The sequence below is a fragment of the Pinus tabuliformis genome, chromosome J (assembly GCF_031772625.1).
Source record: "Pinus tabuliformis cultivar Carrire ecotype Pingquan chromosome J, CPIR1, whole genome shotgun sequence".
Taxonomy (NCBI): Eukaryota; Viridiplantae; Streptophyta; class Pinopsida; order Pinales; family Pinaceae; genus Pinus; species Pinus tabuliformis.
Window position 1 is genome coordinate 595,396,567 of NC_142295.1, and position 21,455 is coordinate 595,418,021.

Below are 21,455 nucleotides of genomic sequence, written 5' to 3' on the forward strand. Positions count from 1 at the left end.
AGAGTCGACATGCACTACTCAGAACCCTAACAGCCAAATCGATTTGATAGCTTGCTCCCTCTAAATCACAGAGTCTGCTCCTAAAGATAAAATCTATGCTTGGTATTCAATCACATGTGAAAATTTGGAAGACCCAAATTTCTACTACGGCAACTAATTAAGTTTCTTCTATTTGTTAAGTTACTAAACAAATTATTTACTGCATCCTACAACAAATACTGAAACTAATACACTGCAGACTTCACCAATTAAATTAAATGCGGAAACAAGAATCTGAGCAAGAAATAAATACACAACACATGACACCATTATTTTTGGACAAATGTCCCCGGAAAAAACTAATACGGGAAAACTAGTACAACAGCTGAGGGTTTGTATTATTATGCAGTAGTTTTCTGAATACAATCTTTGGATACCTTGCTGGCTATCCAATACATAGACTCTGACTACCATTAGATTAGTGAGAAATACCTCACACTATCACTAGTGATCCGACACTGATCCAGGCCCTCGATTGCTAGCCCATGTTGGCTCTACGCAGTTAGTGCGTCATCCTACGCAGTTCTGCGTCAACCTCTTTGGGGACCTACATCACCTCTTCCTGGATCTTCTATTGTCTGGAGCTTCGTTCCTCTATCTCTTTGGTCTCACACCCTGGCTTTTGCCTCTGGAACTTGACATCCCAGCTGAATTTCAGACTCCCTCTGAAGCTCTGTGCTGCCTCTGCGTGGGATTACACTGCCTCGACTTCCTAGCTGAATTTCAGACTCCCTTTGAAGATCTGTGTTGCCTCTGCGTGAGCTTACACTACCCAACATGGCCTCTGCGCTGCCTCTTCTAGATCTCTCTCTGCCTCCTCTGCAATGTATTCCCAGATCAGGAACTCTTCAACCGGAACTATCTCTGCCCCTCACTGCAAGAAATCTCCTCAATCGATTCTCTAGCAACTACTGCGCTGCCCTCTCTGAGAAATTTGATCTCTTGATCTCTCACTCGAAGTGTTTTCCAAATGCCCATCAAAGTCCTTCTTATAATCCTCCAGTTGAGTAATCAACGACCCATTTTAGATTCTAATCAATGGCTCAGATCATTTGGACTCAATCTCCATCTTCTTCTAGAAGTTTCACCCTCAGTTTGATTAATACCCTTCAATTATTTTAATTTCCTAAGTTTAGACTTAGGCACCCATTAAAAATAATTAATTATTTTAATCTGTCTCCGGGTGGAATTTCCCAAACGATTTTTGGGTATTGTGGAATACATGTGTCCTAGCCTCCCTACAAATTTTGAGGCTAAGAGCACATCCAATGCTACCAGAAATCAACATCACAAACTTAGCTCTGATACTAGGTTAGATTTCCTTAAAACCTACAATTGATTCGAAATTTCTAAGTGTAAAACCAGAAATACAAACAATTGTTGCACTGGAAACTTAAATTGCAAATACATTGAGTTTTCTAACTTAACATGCACAACGGAAAATAAATAATAAATCTGAAAACAAACACATTCAATGCATAGAACACAAGATATACCCAGGAAACCCCAACTCAAGGGAAAACTTGCAACACTATGTGTTTTTATTGTTTTCTTCTTCAGCAAAGGATTTTCCTCTGGGAGTTACAATAAGGGAGAAACTTCCCTTTTATCACAAGAAAACACTTGATCACCTTGCCAGTACATCGATTCCCCTTTCTGTGTACTAGATCTGCAAAACTCTTGCACAGATCAACAATTTGGCTAACACGGGCGAGCGCACTTCCTTTCTCCTACGCGCACGTTCGAATGGAATACTCATTGGGTTGTAATAACTCGGCCCTCACTCGATTTCTTCTGCTTAGATGCTGAGTATTATGATCTGTTGAATCCCCCGTTATTCCTTCACTAATCTCTCACACCTGCTTGTGCTCAATTGACTTACCACTAAGTCACTCCTGTTGGAATTGTAGCAAGAAATGGCTTCATTTGACTAGTGCCTTAGTCAAATGGAGAAAATTTGATTTTCCACATCAGCAAGATGACTTGGATTGCAGTTAGCTAGAGTGGCATGGCCTTGTCTACTAGTTAAGTCAGTAAATTCGACTTTGTAGGCTAGAAGTAGAGTTGTGCATGAGTTGATTGCTAAGATCTAGCAATCTAGTGGAGTTATTGTTAGTTAAACTTAGTTATCTGAGCTCAAGTCACTAGTTGAGTCAGTAGAAGTTTAGTTGATTAGTTATAACAGTTGTTAACTCACTGATCTCTCAGTTAACTGAAAAATTTACTAAAAATAGACCCATTCATGCATGGAATTTGAATTGCCTAGTTGAGTGGATGGAAAAGGCACATTTGTATTTATAATTGTATATTGTTGAGTGTACAGTGCTTTTGCACTGAGCAGGTGATCAATTTCCCTTGGATTTGCGCAAGGAAATAGGGAATTTCCCTATTATTTAGGAGCTAATTTCCTCCAGGATTGCGCAAGGAAATAGGAGGTTGGTTGAGGCTTGAATTGGCTAAGTGTTGGCTAGATCAGGTCAAGAAGCAGGAGAACAGTTTTACAGTGTAGGGTGTGCTTCAGAGTTGAAGCAAGACATTGTAATTGTTTCTCTTTCTCATCTGAATTAATGCAAAGCAGCGGAGGGGGTTTTCCCAGTTGGGTTCCCCTGTAAAGTCATTGTGTTCCTTGTGTTTTGATGGTTGCATGTGTTTCTATCACGTGTTTTCCTTTCCACGGAATAGTAGGAGAAATTTTCATCTCTTGATTTCAGTTCAATTTCATTAGCAGTAGAAAATTTCTTGCAATTTCTACAACTCCTCTTATAATTTGAATCTCAACCCCAATCTCTCTCTCAACGGTTGAGATTCAATCATGATCAATCGTAGAGATTAAATCTTAAGTTAACTTAGGAAATTTTAATTTTTCCTAAGTCTAACTTTAGGAAATAGTTAAATAAGTTAATATTTTGCTAAAGTGGCAGTTTTCTTCTGCTAGTCTTATCACTTAGACAAGAAGAACCCTTCTCTACTCCAATCAACATTTTGTTCATGATTCTCTTTTCTTGGTTCAATTAGACAAATATTGGTGGAGGCTACTGGGAGATGCTTGGATTCCTTTTGTTGTGCTTATAGGGTAGTGGTTAGTGAGAAAAAAATCTTATTATTCATTGGTCAAGCCTAATGACCCCCTAGCTTGGATCCCCTGCATATACAATTGGGTCAAGCTTGAGGTGATTGTTCCATAGCTAGGGATTTCATTTGGTGCAAGTCTTCAATGGTGAATATGTGGGACTAAGGCCTCCATGGGCTTTAGGAAAAACTTCTCATATGGTTATATAAGGATCCCTTTGTGGGAAAACTCGTAGTTGTTTAATGAATCCTACAAGTCTCTCAAATTTATTACATTTCTTGTAGGCTTTCAAGTAGGGCCCAATTCGAGAAATCGGAGAAGGTCCTTCAATTTTTTCTATGGCCCGAATATGGTGGTCAACAAGGAGTTCCTGTAGTTCCTTAGGGGTGTGTAGTATCCTAAGGAGGAGGGTGGTCTAGGCTTTATTGAGTTGTGACTTGACATTGTATTTTGGCAACAAAATGGCTAGTTTGGTACGTTGAACTTTGAAGGTTCCACTCCATGGATAACCCTACTATGATATTGGTTCTAGACTACTAAACATTCACTTAAGGTATGAGATGCTTTCGATTTTGTGATATTATCTCCTCCCTACATCTCTTTAAGGCTTTTGGATCCTTCATTTGTCAAAGTATGTGGAAGGACCATAAGTTTTTTGCCCCTTTGGTTAGGTGAAACTTCTTTGGTAGCCATGTGGAATAGGACTTGGCCTGGCACCCTACCCAAAGTTAGTTTCATCATGGCCTACCAAGTATCCCAGATTTCAAGTACATGAGTTAAGCAAGAAAAGTATATTCTCTTGGAGGGATCTTTGAAATTTTGAAACGAGGGACTGGATTACTAGTTCTTTAGAAGGGCTAGATGTTATCTAACAGCCTTGATATCAAAGATATAATGGCCAATTCCTTTCGAAGCACTATACAAGTTGAATACTGATATGTAGGGACCTTTGTGGTGAGTTTGGGGATGGAAATTCAAGAACAAATCCTATGGTATGACACTAAAAATTAATACTCTCTTTCACATAGGAAGCACCCTTTATCTTCTGTAATGAATCCCAAAAGGATCTCTCTTGATTTGAAGGATCAGTAGATCCATGGTTAAACATTGTTTGGCCACTCTGCCTCAGCTATAAATTTCAGGTTTTTCTTGGCTTGTTGTCTACCAAGGGCTTCTATCTAAAGCTTGTCTTGGTAAGGGAGCATTGACAGATGGTCTTTGCGTGGTTTGCAGCTGACCAATGACAGTGAAGTATATCTTATGAGATTGCAAGTTTGCTGCAAGTTGCTTGACATTTTCAAACCAACAGTTAATGTTGTTTCAGGGACAACTTCATTGGCATGTAGTGTTGTTTGGCGACTGCTTGTCCATAGTACAGTATCTCTTCACAGGCATTTGGGATTGTCATAGGATCATTGGATTATTCATCATTTGGAAGCTCCAGTGCAAAAAAAATTCTGATGAGGTCCGTTCAGTGCAATCATTTTGTCACTCTTTGTGGTAAGAGGTACGTATGCAATTGTCCACCAAATGTTGTTTGGAAACTCCTTGTCCATAGTACAGTATCCCTTCACAGGCATTTGGGATTGTCATAGGATCATTGGATTATTCATCATTTGGAAGCTCCAGTGCAAATATGCTTTTTCTGATGAGGTACGTTCAGTGCAATCATTTTGTCACTCTTCGTGGTAAGAGGTATGCATGCAGTTGTCCACCAAATGTTACCTTTTGATTAAGGATGTCAAGGAATTAGATGTGCTAGTTTACTCTGAATTTATTTCTTCTTTAGTAAGTGCTGAGGAAGAGGATATAAGTCTTTATGGAGTTGAGAAGGAGGATATAAGTCTTTATAGTGTTGAGAAAAAGGATATAAGACGACTGTATACATCCCCCTGTTTCTTTTTTCTGCTTCGTAAACATCTACTTGTTAATATAAGATGTATAATTCAAAAAGGTTGGAATTGCAAGCAAGTTGCTCCAGGGAGTTCGTGGAAAGGCATGGGTCTGTTCAGTAAATAACACCTATGAAATGAAGAACATATATATATATATATATATATATATATATATATATATATATATATATATATATATATATATATAATCTTGAGGAAGAGGGTGACAATTTAAGGTGGACTGCACTGCTGACATGTTTTGATTGACCAAAAATAAGTTAATTGTAACTATATGAAAAACAGAACTGAGTGCATAGCCAGGCTTTAGAATGAAAATGGTAACCACACAGATGAGCGGACAAACTGCCTTTTTACATGTTCCATTTTTGTGATCTTGGAAACAATACCCAAGGACTAAGATGCCATTCAAGTTAAAGAAAGGTTCCTAGAACATGCCTCAGCAAGTGTCTCTCCAAGCAACCTTGATAAAATGCGATGGCCTGGATCCTGCACCAAAGCAACCAGAAAAGAACTGAAACAAATCCATAATGATATTAATTTATAACGGAAAAAATGAAACAAATGAATTGAGAGATTTATTCTATTTTCGTTTATGACTTTCCATGCTCACAGAAGTGAGACTCTTCTTGTGGAAGGAACAATTCAAAAAACACAAACTAAACATTTGAGCATTTTCGACGTTAAATGAAACTAGAAGAAAAATTTAGAAACTAAATCATAAACTAACTTTGGTTGCCCGCCAGAGTAAATACTGATGCTGAGCTTCCCTATTGCTCAATATATTAACAGCATTGGTCTCTGCAATGGCTTCATCCATTAGCTCAAGCCATGCCTATCATACATGCGAAGTTACTCAGAAATGCATTTTAATATAAAGTAGATCAGTCAATAAAATCCCAATGCTGAATTGAAGGAAAGCAAAGGAAAAAAGAAACCTAGATACTAACTAAGATGAAGGAAATTACACAAGAATCAAACAATTCAGTGGCAGAGCCAACTCAAAATTCTAGCTAACCAAAAAATTAAATATAAATGTAGCATGGATTAATACCAGAAAATAATCCCTGAAAGCAGCGTACAGGATATCTTGCTTGTATTTGCTTGAAGCAAATTTGGTCCATATAACGATTGGAGAAAAGAACTTTAGAGACTCAGATGTAATTTTGTCACCCCATGGTAGCAGCTGAATCCAATTAGTGTATTTATGGTAAGTGTCGAAGGAGTGATGGAGTAAACAAATGCTTAACATACCATACAAATCAGTTAACTTCAACAAGTTGACTTGCATAGACCTTTGACTGAAATCTAGTTATTATATAGTCTTATCATTTCAAGTTTCCGATTACCTCAACATATTTATGTGCTAGTGGCATCAACCTCGTGTAGTATTTCCTCTTATATTGCTCATTGTTCTTAACATCATAAAGAGGATTGAGATCCCTGCAAAGCCATAGTAGTAATTCCTAATTAGAGATTGCATGGATGATGTAGTACTTCAACATTCTTCTAGCATAATAAATTTATATTATAAACAAAGATTGAAGAGTTAAAAATTCCCAATACATCAATAAGACAAATACATTTCATAAGATATTTAAATTTTTAATAACATATATAGTGATACAATTCAAATGAAAGTAACCTAAGCAGACGTATCTGATATTAATAAATGATTAGGTCTTTATCAGCTCAATCCATCATACCTAGAATGCAAAGGAAAGGAGATAATAGTACCATTCTATCATATGATAAAGAAAAAATAATCATGAAAATAGCAAAATAGTGATACCCATGAGTCATAACATCCACACCTGATTGATCAGTCAACTTTATTAGTTGAGAAATGAGGTTAATTGGCTACCATTCAATCTCACAAATTGCCTGCAACCCCTGCTATTTCCTTCCTCTGGTCTGCAAGATTTAGAGTAAATTTGGTCTGTACGATGGATTGTCGTTGGTTTTTTGTCATGTCCCTTCCTAAATTATTTTGGATCAAGTTCAATTTTTATATTAAGGGGCCAATTTTGGAGCTAGTGGGTCCCATTCAATTTTATTAGGAGATTAGACTTAGGAGAAGTTATTTTGTTGTGGTTAAGTTACACATGGGGGGCACCCACACTAGGGAAATACGCACTCCCTAGTTCGATTTGCATGGAGGTGGTTAAGTGAGGGCCCACGATTGAGGAAGAATTGGAGGAAAAAGTGTTCCATGAAATCTGTACAAGGAAGGCAGCTCTCCTCATCTCATTCATCTTTTGGCATATCGATTTCTCTTTGGTTGCTCAAGCTGCTTAGCCGAGTCACTTGTTGTTCAGCATGAGTTCTTCAAGCGAAGAGCTCACCCTTTCTTCGGGGGACTTCGAGTGCCACCCTAGGAAGTTTTTTCTTCATTTCTTCAGGTGGAGGATCTCATTGTCAATTCTAGTAGTTGCATTCATCTCCAGGTGGTGTGTATTACTGGAGGACGCAGTGAAGAGGAGGCCGAGTTTGCTTGTGGTGTCTTGCAGTGGAGTTTGGGTGAGAGATTTTCCAGAGAGGAGGCATAGGAGGATTGTTGTCATTTTGGAGAGTTTGGGAGCTAGAGGAGTGTGCTACTTTGCAGGGTGACTTTCGCACTACCTGGGCCAGCACAGAGGGAGCACTTGGTGCTCACGTGAAGGGTAGAGTATCTTAGAGTATCAAGGTGCTACTGCATACTGCTCTGACTCTAAAGCATCATCCTCTGCACTGCTGATGTCTGACATGCTATCCACCAACTACTGCGATGTTGTTGCTACTGTATTGTTGCCTTTGACACTGCCACTGCCAATGCTACATCTGTACTACAACTCCCTCTGAATTGTTGCATCTGTGTTGTTGTTGGCACTACCACTGCCAACTCTCCCTGCACTGAAACGGATTTTCAATCATACCCAACTGCTCTCTGAACTGAGTAAACTTAGCTCTTCTAAGAGCCTTTGTGAGTATATCGACCACCTGCTCTCCTATGGGAACATATTGTAGCTGTATTGCCCCACGCTGAACACAGTCTCTGATAAAGTGACAACGGATATCTATATGTTTCGATCGATCATGAAATACTGGATTCTCAGAGAGTTTGATGCAACTCTAATTATTACAGTAAACCTTGGTCGCCTCCATCCTTTTTCTAAATAGGCTCACAAGCAATTTTCTGAGCCATATGGCTTCGCACATGGCTATGCTAGATGCCATATATTCTGCTTGTGTTGAACTTAATGCTACCGATTTCTGCTTCCTGCTGCACCAAGATATCATCCCTGATCCAACACTGAAGCAGTACCCTAAGGTACTTTTTTGGTCTATTGAATTACTTGCCCAATCTGCATCGGTGAACCCATTCAAGTTGATATCCTCCCCTCTAGAGTACTTCAACCCATATCCAATTGTTCCATGTACATACCTAAGTATGTGTCTTGCTGCTGCCCAATGCACCCTTTTTGGTTCCACCATGAACTGACTAAGAGTGTTGACAGCAAAACAAATGTCTGGTCTAGTGTTGACCAGATACATAAGCAGCCCAATGAGTTGTCTGTACAAGGTGGGATCTACTTCTTTATCCTTTGATGCATCTATTTTCTTCCAGTTGGTGATTATGGGAGTAACCATGGATCGGCAATCCTGTATTTTTGTTAAAATTGGCAACTAGGGCCAAACTCCATGTGGGTCATCTTATTTATGGCAGCTAATATTTTTCTTGGATCCCTCTCATCAAGAGGTGTGGGATTGATCTAAAGATCATCCAATTCCGATAAGTATTCATGGAGTTATGAATTTATTTGCGTTATAAGACAATTCATCAAGGTCGGCCAGCAACCAAATAAACCCCACATGTGCTCAACATTTTAGTATAAATAGAGGTGGCCTTCAAGTCATTTCAACACACTTGGGATCTCTTCCTCTCTCTAATTTTCTTTGGCTTTTAGTAGGAGGAGAGATCCTAAGGAATAACATTGCCCTAATCCAGAGGGCAGAAAGCTGGAACTGCCGGAAAAGTCGGAACTGCCAGAATTGCCGGAAAAGTTGGAAAATCTGGAACTACAGGAAAAGTTGGAACTACCGGAGAAGTTGGAACTGCTCGAAAAGCCGGAACTGCCAAAAAAGCCGGAAAAGCCGGAACTATCAGAAAAGACGAAAATGCCGAAAAAGTCGGAAAAGCCGGAAATGTCGGAACTGCCGGAAAAGTCGGAACTGTTGGGACAACTGGGAACAACTGGAACTGTCGGAACTGCCGAGGACAGCCGGAACTGCCAGAACTGTCGAGAACTACCGAAACAGCTGGAGCATCTATCTCCGAAGGAGAGCAGCATGCAAGGGACAGCTAACTAACATTGGGACAACTATATGGTACTTAGCAGCAAATACACCAAGCATGCAATGTTACAGCTAGCATGCAAGGGACAACTAACATGCAACAATAAGCATGCTAAGGACAACAAGCATGCTAGGGACAACAAGCAAGCAAGGGACAATAAGCAAGCAAGGTGCAGCGAACCCATAGGTCAGGATGGCAACATGGTGCAGCAATGGCACATAATGCAGTACAGTGACGGGTACAGTCATGATTAATGAAGCGTGATGAGATGCAGCATAGTGGTGATGGGTGTAGCATGGTGCAGCGCGGTGAGGTGCAGCATGATGACGAAATGCAGCACAACGATAGGTGAAGGAGTCACCTTGGAGAATTAGTTGAAGTAGCATGTCTTCAATTGATCTCATGTATCATCTTCTTAGAGATGATCTATGCTCTTATCTAGATAAGCCAAAGTGTTGACTCCTGTTGTAAATGTACCATCTCTCTCTCTCTCTCTGCTGAACTATTGAAGAACATATAAGAAGAATTGATCAAGGGTTTCCCCACATTGGGGTTTGTCCCTGGCTAGTGCCACATCTTGTGTCCTCTTGTCTTGGCTTGTCTTCTGCGATTTATGTTTATGTTCTATCTGCAGTTTACTTTAATGCTGATGTGATTGCTAATCTGGAAAATATATTGAGCTAACTGTGAAAATTGAAATAAATTGCTCTAAGCATAGAACATACCTAAAATTAACATGGTATCGGAGCTGAGGTGAAGACAATGCCCAAGCAAGAGTGAAAGAGCAATCACCGAAGACAGTTGGGAAAGGACAAAAGGATCAGTGGATTCCTCATCCCTCTTCAAATTCACCGAGGGTGAAGTCGAAGCAGAGAATATTATCAGAATAGCGCAGCAGAAGTTTCTGATGGCCTACCTAAAGATCACTTCATTGGGAAGTCTGGATCTAAGGGTGGAAGGAAAGGCAGATGCCTTGGTTGCAATAAGTTCGGCCATTATGCGAAGGAGTGTCCGAATGGCAGAGACACATCTCTTGATGAAGATAACAATCATTCCAAGGACATCTTCAATGATTAAAGGAATGACAGGTAATGCAGGTCATCAAGGAAATGGCCGACTCTTCAAAGAAAGCAAGGAACCAATTGTCAGCTCTGGCATGTACAATTGCCTCCAAGCTCAATAGGTGATTTCAACCTCTAAAGGGGGTGACATGTCCATGGTACATCCTTTAAGTGGTAGGTGGTAAATGATATAATAATAGAATGGAGTGTGGATCAATGGATTCATCCAAACGACATGTCAAGGTTCATGGTTAGCTATAATAAGGGAAGCCCACACTTGGGTATGTGAGTGTAAGAGGGAGAAAATCGTGGTACATGAGTTACCCCGGCCTTTGTTTTTCCACCCTTCTTCATATTTCTTTTGCCTTTTATTGATTTTTCTTCATAATTGCTTGGGGCTCCAGGGGATAAGAGCATGATGTGTAATATGTAGCAATGGATACCCCCTTAAGGTGGGGTGGTTCATTGCCCACCAAGGGTTGGGACAATCATGGGTTCCTTAATGATAGAGGGGGCTCATCTAGGGCCCATAGGAACCAGGGTGATGACCATGGATAAGGGGTAGAGCTCATGTTTGGCTTTTGCCCACGCGCTAAATTTGTATGTCCCGACCATCTTTTGCATTTTGTGGTACATTTCCTGTTGAGAGTGGCCAAATTATGCTTTTTCTTTTCTTTTTAGCTGCATCAACCTCTGGGGCATTGTTCTAGGCCCGACCCAAGGTGTGGACAAGGGGAGGGGGAGGCTAACCCTATGTGGACCCAGTGGACACATGTGGACCCGGATGGGAAAATAGATGAATGGGGCTAAAATGAGTGGAACGGGAGTGATGTAGGTGGTATCAGGAAGTGGGACCACGCAACCAAAATCGGGATTTCCCATGTAGTGCCAACCCAAAAGCCAAATGGTCAGTAAAGGAGATCCCATGGGACTAGGATACAAGGGTAACCACAAAATCAGGCAGTGGAGACAAGAATACAAGCCTAACCCACTCTTTCCGCCGAATCCCCCCACCAATCCATGCCCAAAAGTACCCATAAAAAATAAACAAAATTACTCAACAAAACCAATGAAAAGTCATATCCTTATGGTCAGGAGGCCCACCTTCAAACATACACATAACAGATGGGCGAGGGACCACATGGTTGGCTTAGGTGGCAGAGAAGATGGCACATCGAGCTATTTGGGGGCTGCAAGGGGCTGCTTCCTGCCGACTAAGGACCATCTAGGAGAAAAAATTTCACCTATATACTATTATACACTACCCATGGGTGGTGGGTAATAGTGACAAAGGGCCATCATAAAGAGGTAATTTGGTTTGATGTTCACTTTTGCTTTTTAAAGAAAAACATCTAGTTGGATTGAAACAGGGCTAACAACAGAAGGTTGTACAAATTCAACTACAACTAGTAGACATAAATTTGGATAGATGATTCTGAGAGGAACATGACTTGAAAGAGGTAACAGTATGAAGAACAACCAGATGATGAAAAAGGTCACTTTCCAATGAAAAGAAGGATGACATGACTAGCATTAATTGGTTCAACACTATGTTTCGTTAAAGGAAAGTGATGAGAAAGATGGTCGAATCCCTACAAAGATAGAAGAAGATGGATCCATGATGTAGAAGTTGAAGTGCATCAAAGGAAGATCATGGTACTAATAGTTGTTTGTAGTGCATCTCATCATATCAACCAGCATTGTCATATAGCAAGACCTTGACTAATAGATCTATCTCTCCACTATTTTGGAGCAAAATGCTGGGGAGACAATGATTTAAAGACACCTTCATCATTGTCTCACAAAGCACATACCCCATCTGGATGTTCACAAGGTATGTCCTTTTAGGACCATTCCCCTCTTGGAATTACACATCCTCAAGGAATCTCCTCTTCGACTAATCTTGCACATTGGATTCCCTACCTCATCCTCAAAGGGTCTCTATATCGGTCTCAAATGCTTACCCAATCCTCAATTTTTTTCCTCATGATGTGAAGACAAGAATGATGTGTCTATTTCTCCCTCTTAACTAGGGACTTGTTTCCAACAATTGCTATCTATTTCTTCGTGGAGATCATGGTACTATCGGCTGCTTGTATGGCCCCTTCTTCCTTTGATACTTTCATTTTGTATAACTCGGTTCTTAAGGATATTATTTCCCTCGCTGTAGTTACAAAGTATACCTCTACCAATTTGTCATAGATCTCTTTTGATGTCTTCAATTTTGCTACAAAGGGAATGAGAGAATCCTTGATAGATTCAATGAGGATTCTTTGAGCCCGTATTTATCCTTTTATATATTTTGATAATGCTTGAGATTGTTCTTGAGCAAACTTTGTGATGCAGCCCTTGACATAATCAAAAACTTCATTTTTTGTGAAAATGAAATCTATTATTTTCTTCCATGCAAGGTAATTTGATGTCCCAACAAGTTTATTGTTCTCCTTGCAGAAAGTAGTCATTTGATTTGTAGATTGAGACATGAATATAAAGTACTTACTTGACAAATGAAGATTCCTCCTTGATGATGATGTCTTTCACTAGGGTGTGAGCTTTAGAATGAGGGAGGGATGATCTTCCTTCTTCAAAATGACAATGCTTCTTCTTTAAGATGAGGAGATATGTTCTTCTTCCTTCAAGAATGCTTGAGGTCTGCTCTTTTCTTCAATATGAGGGAGATAACTTTGATTCCTTTGATGATGATGAAGTGCTTTTTTTGCTTCCTTTGGATGGTGATGTAGAATGTAGCAGGCTTCCCAAGATTCTTCAAATGTGTAAAGTTCTTCTTTCTTTCAGATGGAGGCAAGGTCCTTGAGGTCTTTGTTTATTCTTCCAAGAGTTCTTCCTTCAAGATGATAGGGTTTTTGTGATGTGATGACTATATATTCTTGATGTTCCTACTCTTATATTCGGCCCTTATGTATCCTTTTCCAATTGAGTGATCTTCAAGTTGCCTTTTCTTGTCACCTTAGTTCTGATACCATGTTGAGAAATCTAGGGTAGCTAGATTAGGGTGATTTCTCTATACTTTGATAATTGCTTGTGATGTCCTTTACATCAACTTGTAGTAGTTATAGTTAGCTTCTTCTTCTCTTGATTATTATAGTGTTCTTATAATCAAATAGCTACCAAAAAGCATGAAGATCGATAGAACAAATGGACACAAGATGTAGGCTGTTAGCCAAGACCAAAACCTCTCCTAGAGAGGAAAACGCACAAGAAATTCTTCTCTTCTTAAAGAAACTCCAAATGACGAATTCCAAGACCCTTAGACACAAGACAAAGATCCTCCAAGACCAAGTCAACCTTCCTTCTTTATGAGTTCACCTTCTCAAAGTCAAAACAAGTCAAATCTTCTTCAACAGTTTCCAGCAACAAATTTCAGCATTCCACCAACTACTGCAACTTTGACCCTCCAGTAACTGCTGCAATTTCGCACGTGTGGGTGATTACAGCTCCTTTAGTTTTCTCTTCTTCTTTGCTTGAGTTGCTTCTTCCTTCCAAGCTAGTAGGAAACCAAATAAGCTTCTTTACTTCAGATTTCGGTCATTCTTGAGAGAAAATTTGACCTTGAAGCTGCAGAAAACCTAGCTTCTTTTTGCACATGTTAGAGATAGAGAGTAAAATTCAGAATTTCATCTTGTCTTCTTCCTTCTATACATTCACTTGTCCTTTTTCTCCTTGTCTTCACTTGCTTGAGTGAATGAGTGAGTGAGTGTTGGAATGAAGTCTAATGCTTTGTATCTATACCTTTCCTAAGAGCTTGAATAACCCTAAGTGGGGTTGACTTGTCTTCTGCAGGCCAACTTGGTCGTGGAGGGAGTTTTGGGCACATATTGATTCAAAATAAATTCTTTTGACTTGTTACAAAATGCCCAATAGTGTCTAATACATGTGATTATGACTCTTTTGACTTGTAGACTTTATGACAAACCCTAGAAGCACACAATGGGTGCTTTGACCAAAAACAAATTGAATTTGAGCATGAAACCCCATGCTTTATAAATGACAATAATAATTTTCTTTTTCCTTTTACATCAAATGTATAATAGTACATGAGATATTATGAAGACCGAACCTAGTTACACATTTCAACAGTCAGGACAATTATGTAGGGTTTGAAGTGGTCAACCCTCACTATCATTCTAGTTTCACTTACAATTTCTCAAAAGGAGCCTCAATTGACCCCATATGCCCAATCAATAAGCTCGAAACTAATGTATTCATATTTCTAATCAATCTTAAATCAAAAAATCCAGATATTTCCCTTTTGTTTTAAATAGATCTGAAATTTTATAACTTACCCTTAAGAATTCAATTATAGACCCTAGATGTCTAGGTAGATTTTGCATGTTTTGAGTTGGAAATCATTTATTTTGCAAATTTAATTTTGTTACCCAATATTTTTGCATTAAATACAGTGAATCAATTCATTATTAGTGGCTGCTACGTCTTTCGTTTTCAGGTTTGTAACTTGCAGTCAATTTCAGATTTACTTATTGCTTTTAGCCTAATAAAACCAAATTCACATTTGTTTTAAGTGTTGAAGCTTACTATTGTTATTTGTTTGTTCATGTTCCACGTTCATGCATCTTTAAACAAGTTTTCTAGCAGAAACAAGTAGATTTCAGATCTGGAATGTTTTGGGGAATAAATACTCCAGATAATCATCTCATAAAACCCCCAAACTTGCATAAAATAACTCTTAATTTAAATATGGTATTTACCTTGATTAATCAACTTAATCTTCAAACTCTCTTATCATTCTGTTAGTTATAATTGGGTAGTAGCATAGATGACCTTATACTTGATTTGTCATTCCTTAAGAACCCTAAGTGCTACTAGGGAAGCCTCCCTTGTGTTGGGTTCATCCCACACTAAAAAGAGGGAAGTAGTTGTCTAGGTGAGAGTGGCAACACTTCTATGCTACAATTATCCTTGGTACCTTGTGAGGGCTTTGCACTAGGCATGCAAATTTGTGTTATAGCAGAGGTTAAGTACAAAATTAAACCGTCCAAGGAGTGGGAAAATAATTTTGCTATTGCAATTCACTAGATGGGAATAAATTAATAATTGGTTCAAATAATGTTGCACATAGTGTTGTCGTTGATGACAACAAGATGTCATTGATGTCAAAGGGGTGCATGGGACAACAGCAGCAGGACCATCTTTGATGATCAAAGGAGCAACAAAGCTTTTCGTGAAGCAATGTGACAGTTTGACCTTTTTGCAAGATCTCATTGCATGAAGATATGGGTGTGTGAATTTATTCAAGTCTTTGATGAAGTTATAATGTCCAAAAGATCTTACAAATAGCATGGTTGTATAGAGCTCATTGATATCTTTCAAATGGTATATCCTAATCAGAAAAACTCCCCCTGCATGAGAAGTTATGCCCAGATGAAAATCAACATTACATTGGGCCAATTTGCAAGGGAAAACTATAGGGCCTGTTAGGCCCCTATACTACTAGCGTAACCCCTTATTGTTATTAGTACAACCCACTTATTATATTGATGTACCCATGTAGTGCCCATATTGTTACTATTGTGCCCCATAGAAGCCCACTATTGTTATTATTGTGCCCTTACACTATTATTGTTATGTCGGCTCTGATTATGTTATGACCCCTTAAACTCTTATATATAGAAAGGAGGTCTTTTCATTTGTATCATCCAAGAATTGCTCATTTGTGTAATGTAAAGGAGGGTTGCCCCCTCGAAGAGGCTAAATTATAAGGCGTTGATCTCTCTTTTCTATCTTTTTGTGAGCTGGTTTCATAACATTTGGTATCAGAGCTTTGGATTCTAGGGTTTCGCTACTCCAAACAAGTCATCGTGGCATTTTCGCTATAACTTTTTTTCTGCGATGTTTCAGAAGCTAAAAAAAAAACCCATTTGAGAAGAAATCGCGTTGAATCTCGGGTCCAAATTTCAGAGCTTTTCGTGCTATATTTGCGGAGATATGATCTGAGGAAGTTGGTCTTTTTGCAGACTCCTGAATTACATTCCAAACAGGTGACTTGGGGAAAATCGTCATAACTTTCTCTCTGAGCATCGGATTGAAATTTCGTAAGAAGGTACAGAAAGAGGACGGACTGTAGTTTCTTGTACATCTTTTTCAGATCCAAAGGTCGAAACAGTGACTCGTGGCACGTCATACAAGTTCGCTCTACTGAACTAGTCTATAATCAGGTCATCTTGGGAGATTGTACATAACTCTTCCTTGGAGAATCCAATTTGGATCAGACTAATGGCATTGGAAAGCGGACACAGAGGGCTACTACAGGTCGCAATTTCAGAATTTAAAGATCCGAAAGTACAAAGTTACAGTCATTTCAAGATCAAGCTCCTAAAATCAAGAAAAAGCAAGATGAGGAAGTTTGATGGCAAGGATCCGGTAAATTGGATACTTCAGATGGAGCAATATTTTGATCTACATGGTGTACCATTGTTACAAAAGGTATGTATTGCATCTTCATATTTAGAACCGGATCAATTTTTATGGTATGAAGGGCTTTGTTCTTGTAAACAACTTGTTACGTGGTCAATTTTCACGGAGGAAATGATAGCACATTATGAGGATACAAAGAGCAACACCTTCTTTAGAGCAACACCACAACAATTGGAAAGAGTAAAAGGCTTTGTGACATAGTGCAAAGCAAAATTATGGAAACCAAGAAGCATACCCCTCACAACTATAAAGATGGAAGTGTTGTTTCTCCTAGCCTTCCACAACCTACAAGGGTTACACCACAACAATTGGAAGAAAAAAGAGAAAAAGGGCTTTGTTACAATTGTGATAGCAAATGCACCAAAGGTCATAAGTGTGCTGAGAAGAAATTATTTTACATAGAATATGAAGAGGAGGAAGAAAAGGATCAAGAAACATCAAAAGAAGAAGATATATGCCAGGACCCCGCCCCAGAGAAAGAAAAAATGAATCAGACCATATCTTGTAAAGCATTAGCAAGAATTACCACTCCTCAAACTCTCAGGATAGAAGGATATATCAAGAAGAAAAAGGTGCAAGAAGTGAAAGATCACATCGAGAAAGAAGAAATGAATCCAACCATATATTGTAATTCATTGGTCGGAATTACCACTCCTCAAACTATCAAGATAAAAAGGCATATCAAGAAGAAAAATGTTCAAGAAGTGAAAGATCACATTGAGCATCAAGAAATGAATCCGACCATATCTTGTAAAGAATTGGAAGAAATTACCACTCCTCAAACTCTAGAGATAGAAGGACATATCAAGAAGAAAAAGGTTCAAGCAGTGAAAGATCACATCGAGCATCAACAACAAGTTCTCCAACTTTTAAAGGATAAGGCCACTTCGGTGCAAAATCAAATGAAACAACAAGCACTTAAAAAATGGCGACCTTACCGAATGGGAAGACTCTTCAAGGATGAGGATGTGGAAGCATTGCTTTGTGCTATTTCTATTATCCAACCAGATTGGATAAACGAAGCAAGGGATGAATGGAAGAAGGACGAAGAAGTATGGCCACTTATTCAAAAGTTGCAAAAGATCCCAATTCAAAAAATATTGCCAGAAATTGAAGAGGAAGGAAAAATCATATTGGAACCTGGAGCAGTCACAGAAACAAGAACCCGACAGCTACGAAATCGATCAATTTCAGAGTATCTCATCAAGTGAAAGAACTTACCCGCTAAAGATTCCACATGCGAGGACAATAATTTTATACAGAAGCATCAAGAACTACTCAAGCGTTGAGGACAACGCTTTTTGAAGGAGAGGGGCATGTTAGGCCCCTATACTACTAGCGTAACCCCTTATTGTTATTAGTACAACCCATTTATTATATTGATATACCCATGTAGTGCCCATATTGTTACTATTATGCCCCATAGAAACCCACTATTGTTATTATTGTGCCCTTACATTATTATTGTTATGTCGGCTCTGATTATGTTATGACCCCTTAAACTCCTATATATAGAAAGGAGGTCTTTTCATTTGTATCATCCAAGAATTGCTCATTTGTGTAATGTAAAGGAGGTTGCCCCCTCGAAGAGGCTGAATTCTAAGGCGTTGATCTCTCTTTTCTATCTTTTTGTGAGCCGGTTTCATAACAGGGCCAAACCCAAATTATTAAAGGGTTAAATAGCAAGGAAGTTTTGGGCAGATCCATTGTAGATAGATCATATCAACGATCACAACCGTGCAAAGATGCACATTGTTTAATTACATTAAAAGCCATACAAGTTCTGGATAGACCGACGATGTCTCCAATGTTGATTTCTAGTAGCATTGGATGTGCTCTAAGCCTCAAAATTTGCAGGGAGGCTAGGACACATGTATTCTAGTATACCCAGAAATCGTTTTGGGAAATTCCACCCGGAGAAGGTTTTATTAAAATAATTAATTATTTTTAATGGATGCCTAAGTTTAAATTTAGGCAATTAAAATAATTAAGGGGTATTAATTAAACTAGGGGTGAAACTTCTAGAAGAATGCAAGGATCAAGTTGAAATGATCTGAGTCATTGATTAGAATCTAATCTGGGCGGTTGATTACTCAACGATCAAATTATAAGGACTTCGATGGCCATTTGGAAGACACATCAACTGAAAGATCAGAGATTGATTTTCTCAAGAGAGCAACACATTAGTTGCCGAAGAAGTGATCGAGGCAATTTCTTGCAGTGGGGTAGAGATAGTTTTCCAGTTGGAAAGTTTTCCTGATCCGGGGATACATTGCAGAGGAAGCAGAGAGAGATCCAGAAGAGGCAGCACAGAGCCACATTGGGCAACGTAGAGCCACGCTGAGGGAGCGTAAAGCCTGAGAGGAGATTCAAAATTTGCTAGAGAGTCGGGTTCTATAGCCAGAAGTCGGGGTGCAAGACTGGAAGGGCAAAAAATCGAAGTTCCAAAGGCAAATCGATCAGCGAAAGGAGTGACACAGTGCCCAGACGTTGTGACACAGAGCAATGCAATGATAGCACAGAAACTACGCAGAGGCAGCTAGGGGCTAGCCATTCAGTGGTTGGATCAGTATTGGATCGTCAGTTATAATGTGAGGTATATCTCAGTCATCTCTCTGTCAGTCAGATTCTCTGTATTGGATAGCGAGTTAGGCATCCAAGATTGTATTCAGAAATCACTGCTTAATAATACAAACCCTTAGCTACTGCACCAGTTTCGCCACATTGGGCTTTTCTGGTGACATTGGTCCAAAAACAACGGTGTCACTTGTGTGTGTTATTTCTTTCTTGCTCAGATTCTTGTTTCTGCCTATTATTTAAAGTTTTGAAGGTTGCAGTTGTATTTACTTCAATATTTACAATAGAACACAGTGAATAACTTGCATGGATTAACAAGTAGGACAAGTAACATCAGTTTGTTGTAGTAGTGATTCGGGGATTCTCGAATTTTCACATCCAACACATCAATGGACAGATCAAAGAGAAATAGCACAATGTTTAACGAATCCACCAGAGCTAATGGAATGTCAACATGTGCCATCATTCTACTACATAGTGACATGGACCATGCCAACATCAGCACATTGACATGGCGCCACCAAGGGCTACCACGTGGCAGTGACCAATAGCATTTTTTGATCAGCGATGAGACTAAAACAGGTTGACACGTGGCACCCCTCTCAAGCTACCACGTGGATTATTGATGTCATGATTATGTCGCCAATGAATCGACCAAAGACCCTAAGGTCCAGGTCATATGAGTCGGTTGTATGGGAACGTCGCCCTAGTCATTTAGTTGGTTAAGATTTCGGATTCTCAAGAACAAATGTGGTCAACCCTTCCATGGCCCAAACATTATAAAGATAGTGCAATGAAGGACTTGAGAACATATAAAAATGGAAATCGATTTGTATCAATTAGAGTGTGGTTTAGTTTGAGTTGTTCGCTGTCGAGTTCTTTTTCTTGTTCCAAATGAATAAATTTTTAATGGGTCCGGTTTGTCACAAAGGTTGAAAACTCCAGTTATGGTTTAATGAATACGGTACATAGGACATTGTTATGGTTCATGTAATTTATTAGTTATGTGGTCATAGTTCCATGCTTTGGTTGGATTCAAGTGGACATGCCAACGAGGGCCCTATTAAAATTTGGGTACCAAAGGACAAGTGGTTCCCTAAGGCTTTGATCTTTGGCCTAGGGAAAAGTGTCCAAATTTATTTGTACTTTTCTCCTAAAGTGACTTTATAAGTGGTAAAGTCAATTTAATTTAAAAGTGACTTTATAACTATTAAAGTTACATTCTAATTTAAAAGTGACTTTATAAGTGGTAAAGTTACATTATAATTTAAAGGTTACTTTATTAAAGTCAACGAAGAATTAGAAAGTGAAAAAGTGACTATGGAAATAAAATGCTAAGTGGGTCTTTATTTAAGTGGGTGAGGTTAAAAAATAGAAAGTGAGAATTAAATGCACATTTATTCTCACCCCTAGATCTAAATGAATCTCAACCATTAGATCTTAGAGTAACCCAAAAGGTCATTTAGAGAGTAAAATGAGAAGAGAAGAGAAAAAGATCAATTAATTCTTTCATGAGCATTTGAGAGAAAGAAAAGAGAGAGCAAGGAGAAAATTTCTGAGCAGTGAGGAAGTGAAGGAGAGCAGCAAGAAAACATTTCAGCAAATCTGGGCAGCAGCATTTATTGGCACGCATCCCAAGGCAAAGCTGTACAACAGGAGAAAGACACAAAAATCAAGGTAAAGGGACCGTAGCAAGGGCATGAATTTCGAGGCAGATTTAGGCACGAATTTGGAGGTAGTCGTACTGCTGAAATCCATATGGTCTATATAGTCCATACAACAAGTTTTGGGCACATTTTTCAAGGCAGGTCGTACAGCGTTTAATGTTGTTTTATTGCTAGAAAATTTTTGTTTCCGTTGTTTGCTGATTGGCAAGATTTTCGAGGTGGAGTTCAAGCACGGAAATCGATATAAGTTGTAATTTGTGGTTGCTGGAATTTTCACTTTGTATTTCAGTTTCTCTGTAAAAGCATTTTCAGAAATAAATAAGAGCTCTCAAACTGGTT

The 21,455-nt window shown here is 39.0% G+C and overlaps 1 protein-coding gene across 4 annotated transcripts in view; it reads right to left on the reverse strand.

Moving 5' to 3' along the window:
• HY2 (phytochromobilin:ferredoxin oxidoreductase, chloroplast / phytochromobilin synthase (HY2)) overlaps window positions 1-21,455 on the reverse strand; it is a 317,522-nt gene that overhangs the window by 88,743 nt on the left and 207,324 nt on the right. For 3 of the 4 annotated variants that reach the window (XM_089378184.1, XM_089378185.1, XM_089378183.1), the window contains 4 exons: window positions 6,372-6,465; window positions 6,077-6,208; window positions 5,753-5,857; window positions 5,461-5,511 (listed from right to left, as the gene is read on the reverse strand). In XM_089378184.1, the coding sequence (XP_089234310.1) occupies window positions 5,461-5,511; window positions 5,753-5,857; window positions 6,077-6,208; window positions 6,372-6,465 (382 nt within the window). Of the gene's footprint in view, window positions 1-5,411; window positions 5,512-5,752; window positions 5,858-6,076; window positions 6,209-6,371; window positions 6,466-21,455 lie in introns of all 4 variants that reach the window. The other variant, XM_089378186.1, reaches the window with a different exon arrangement.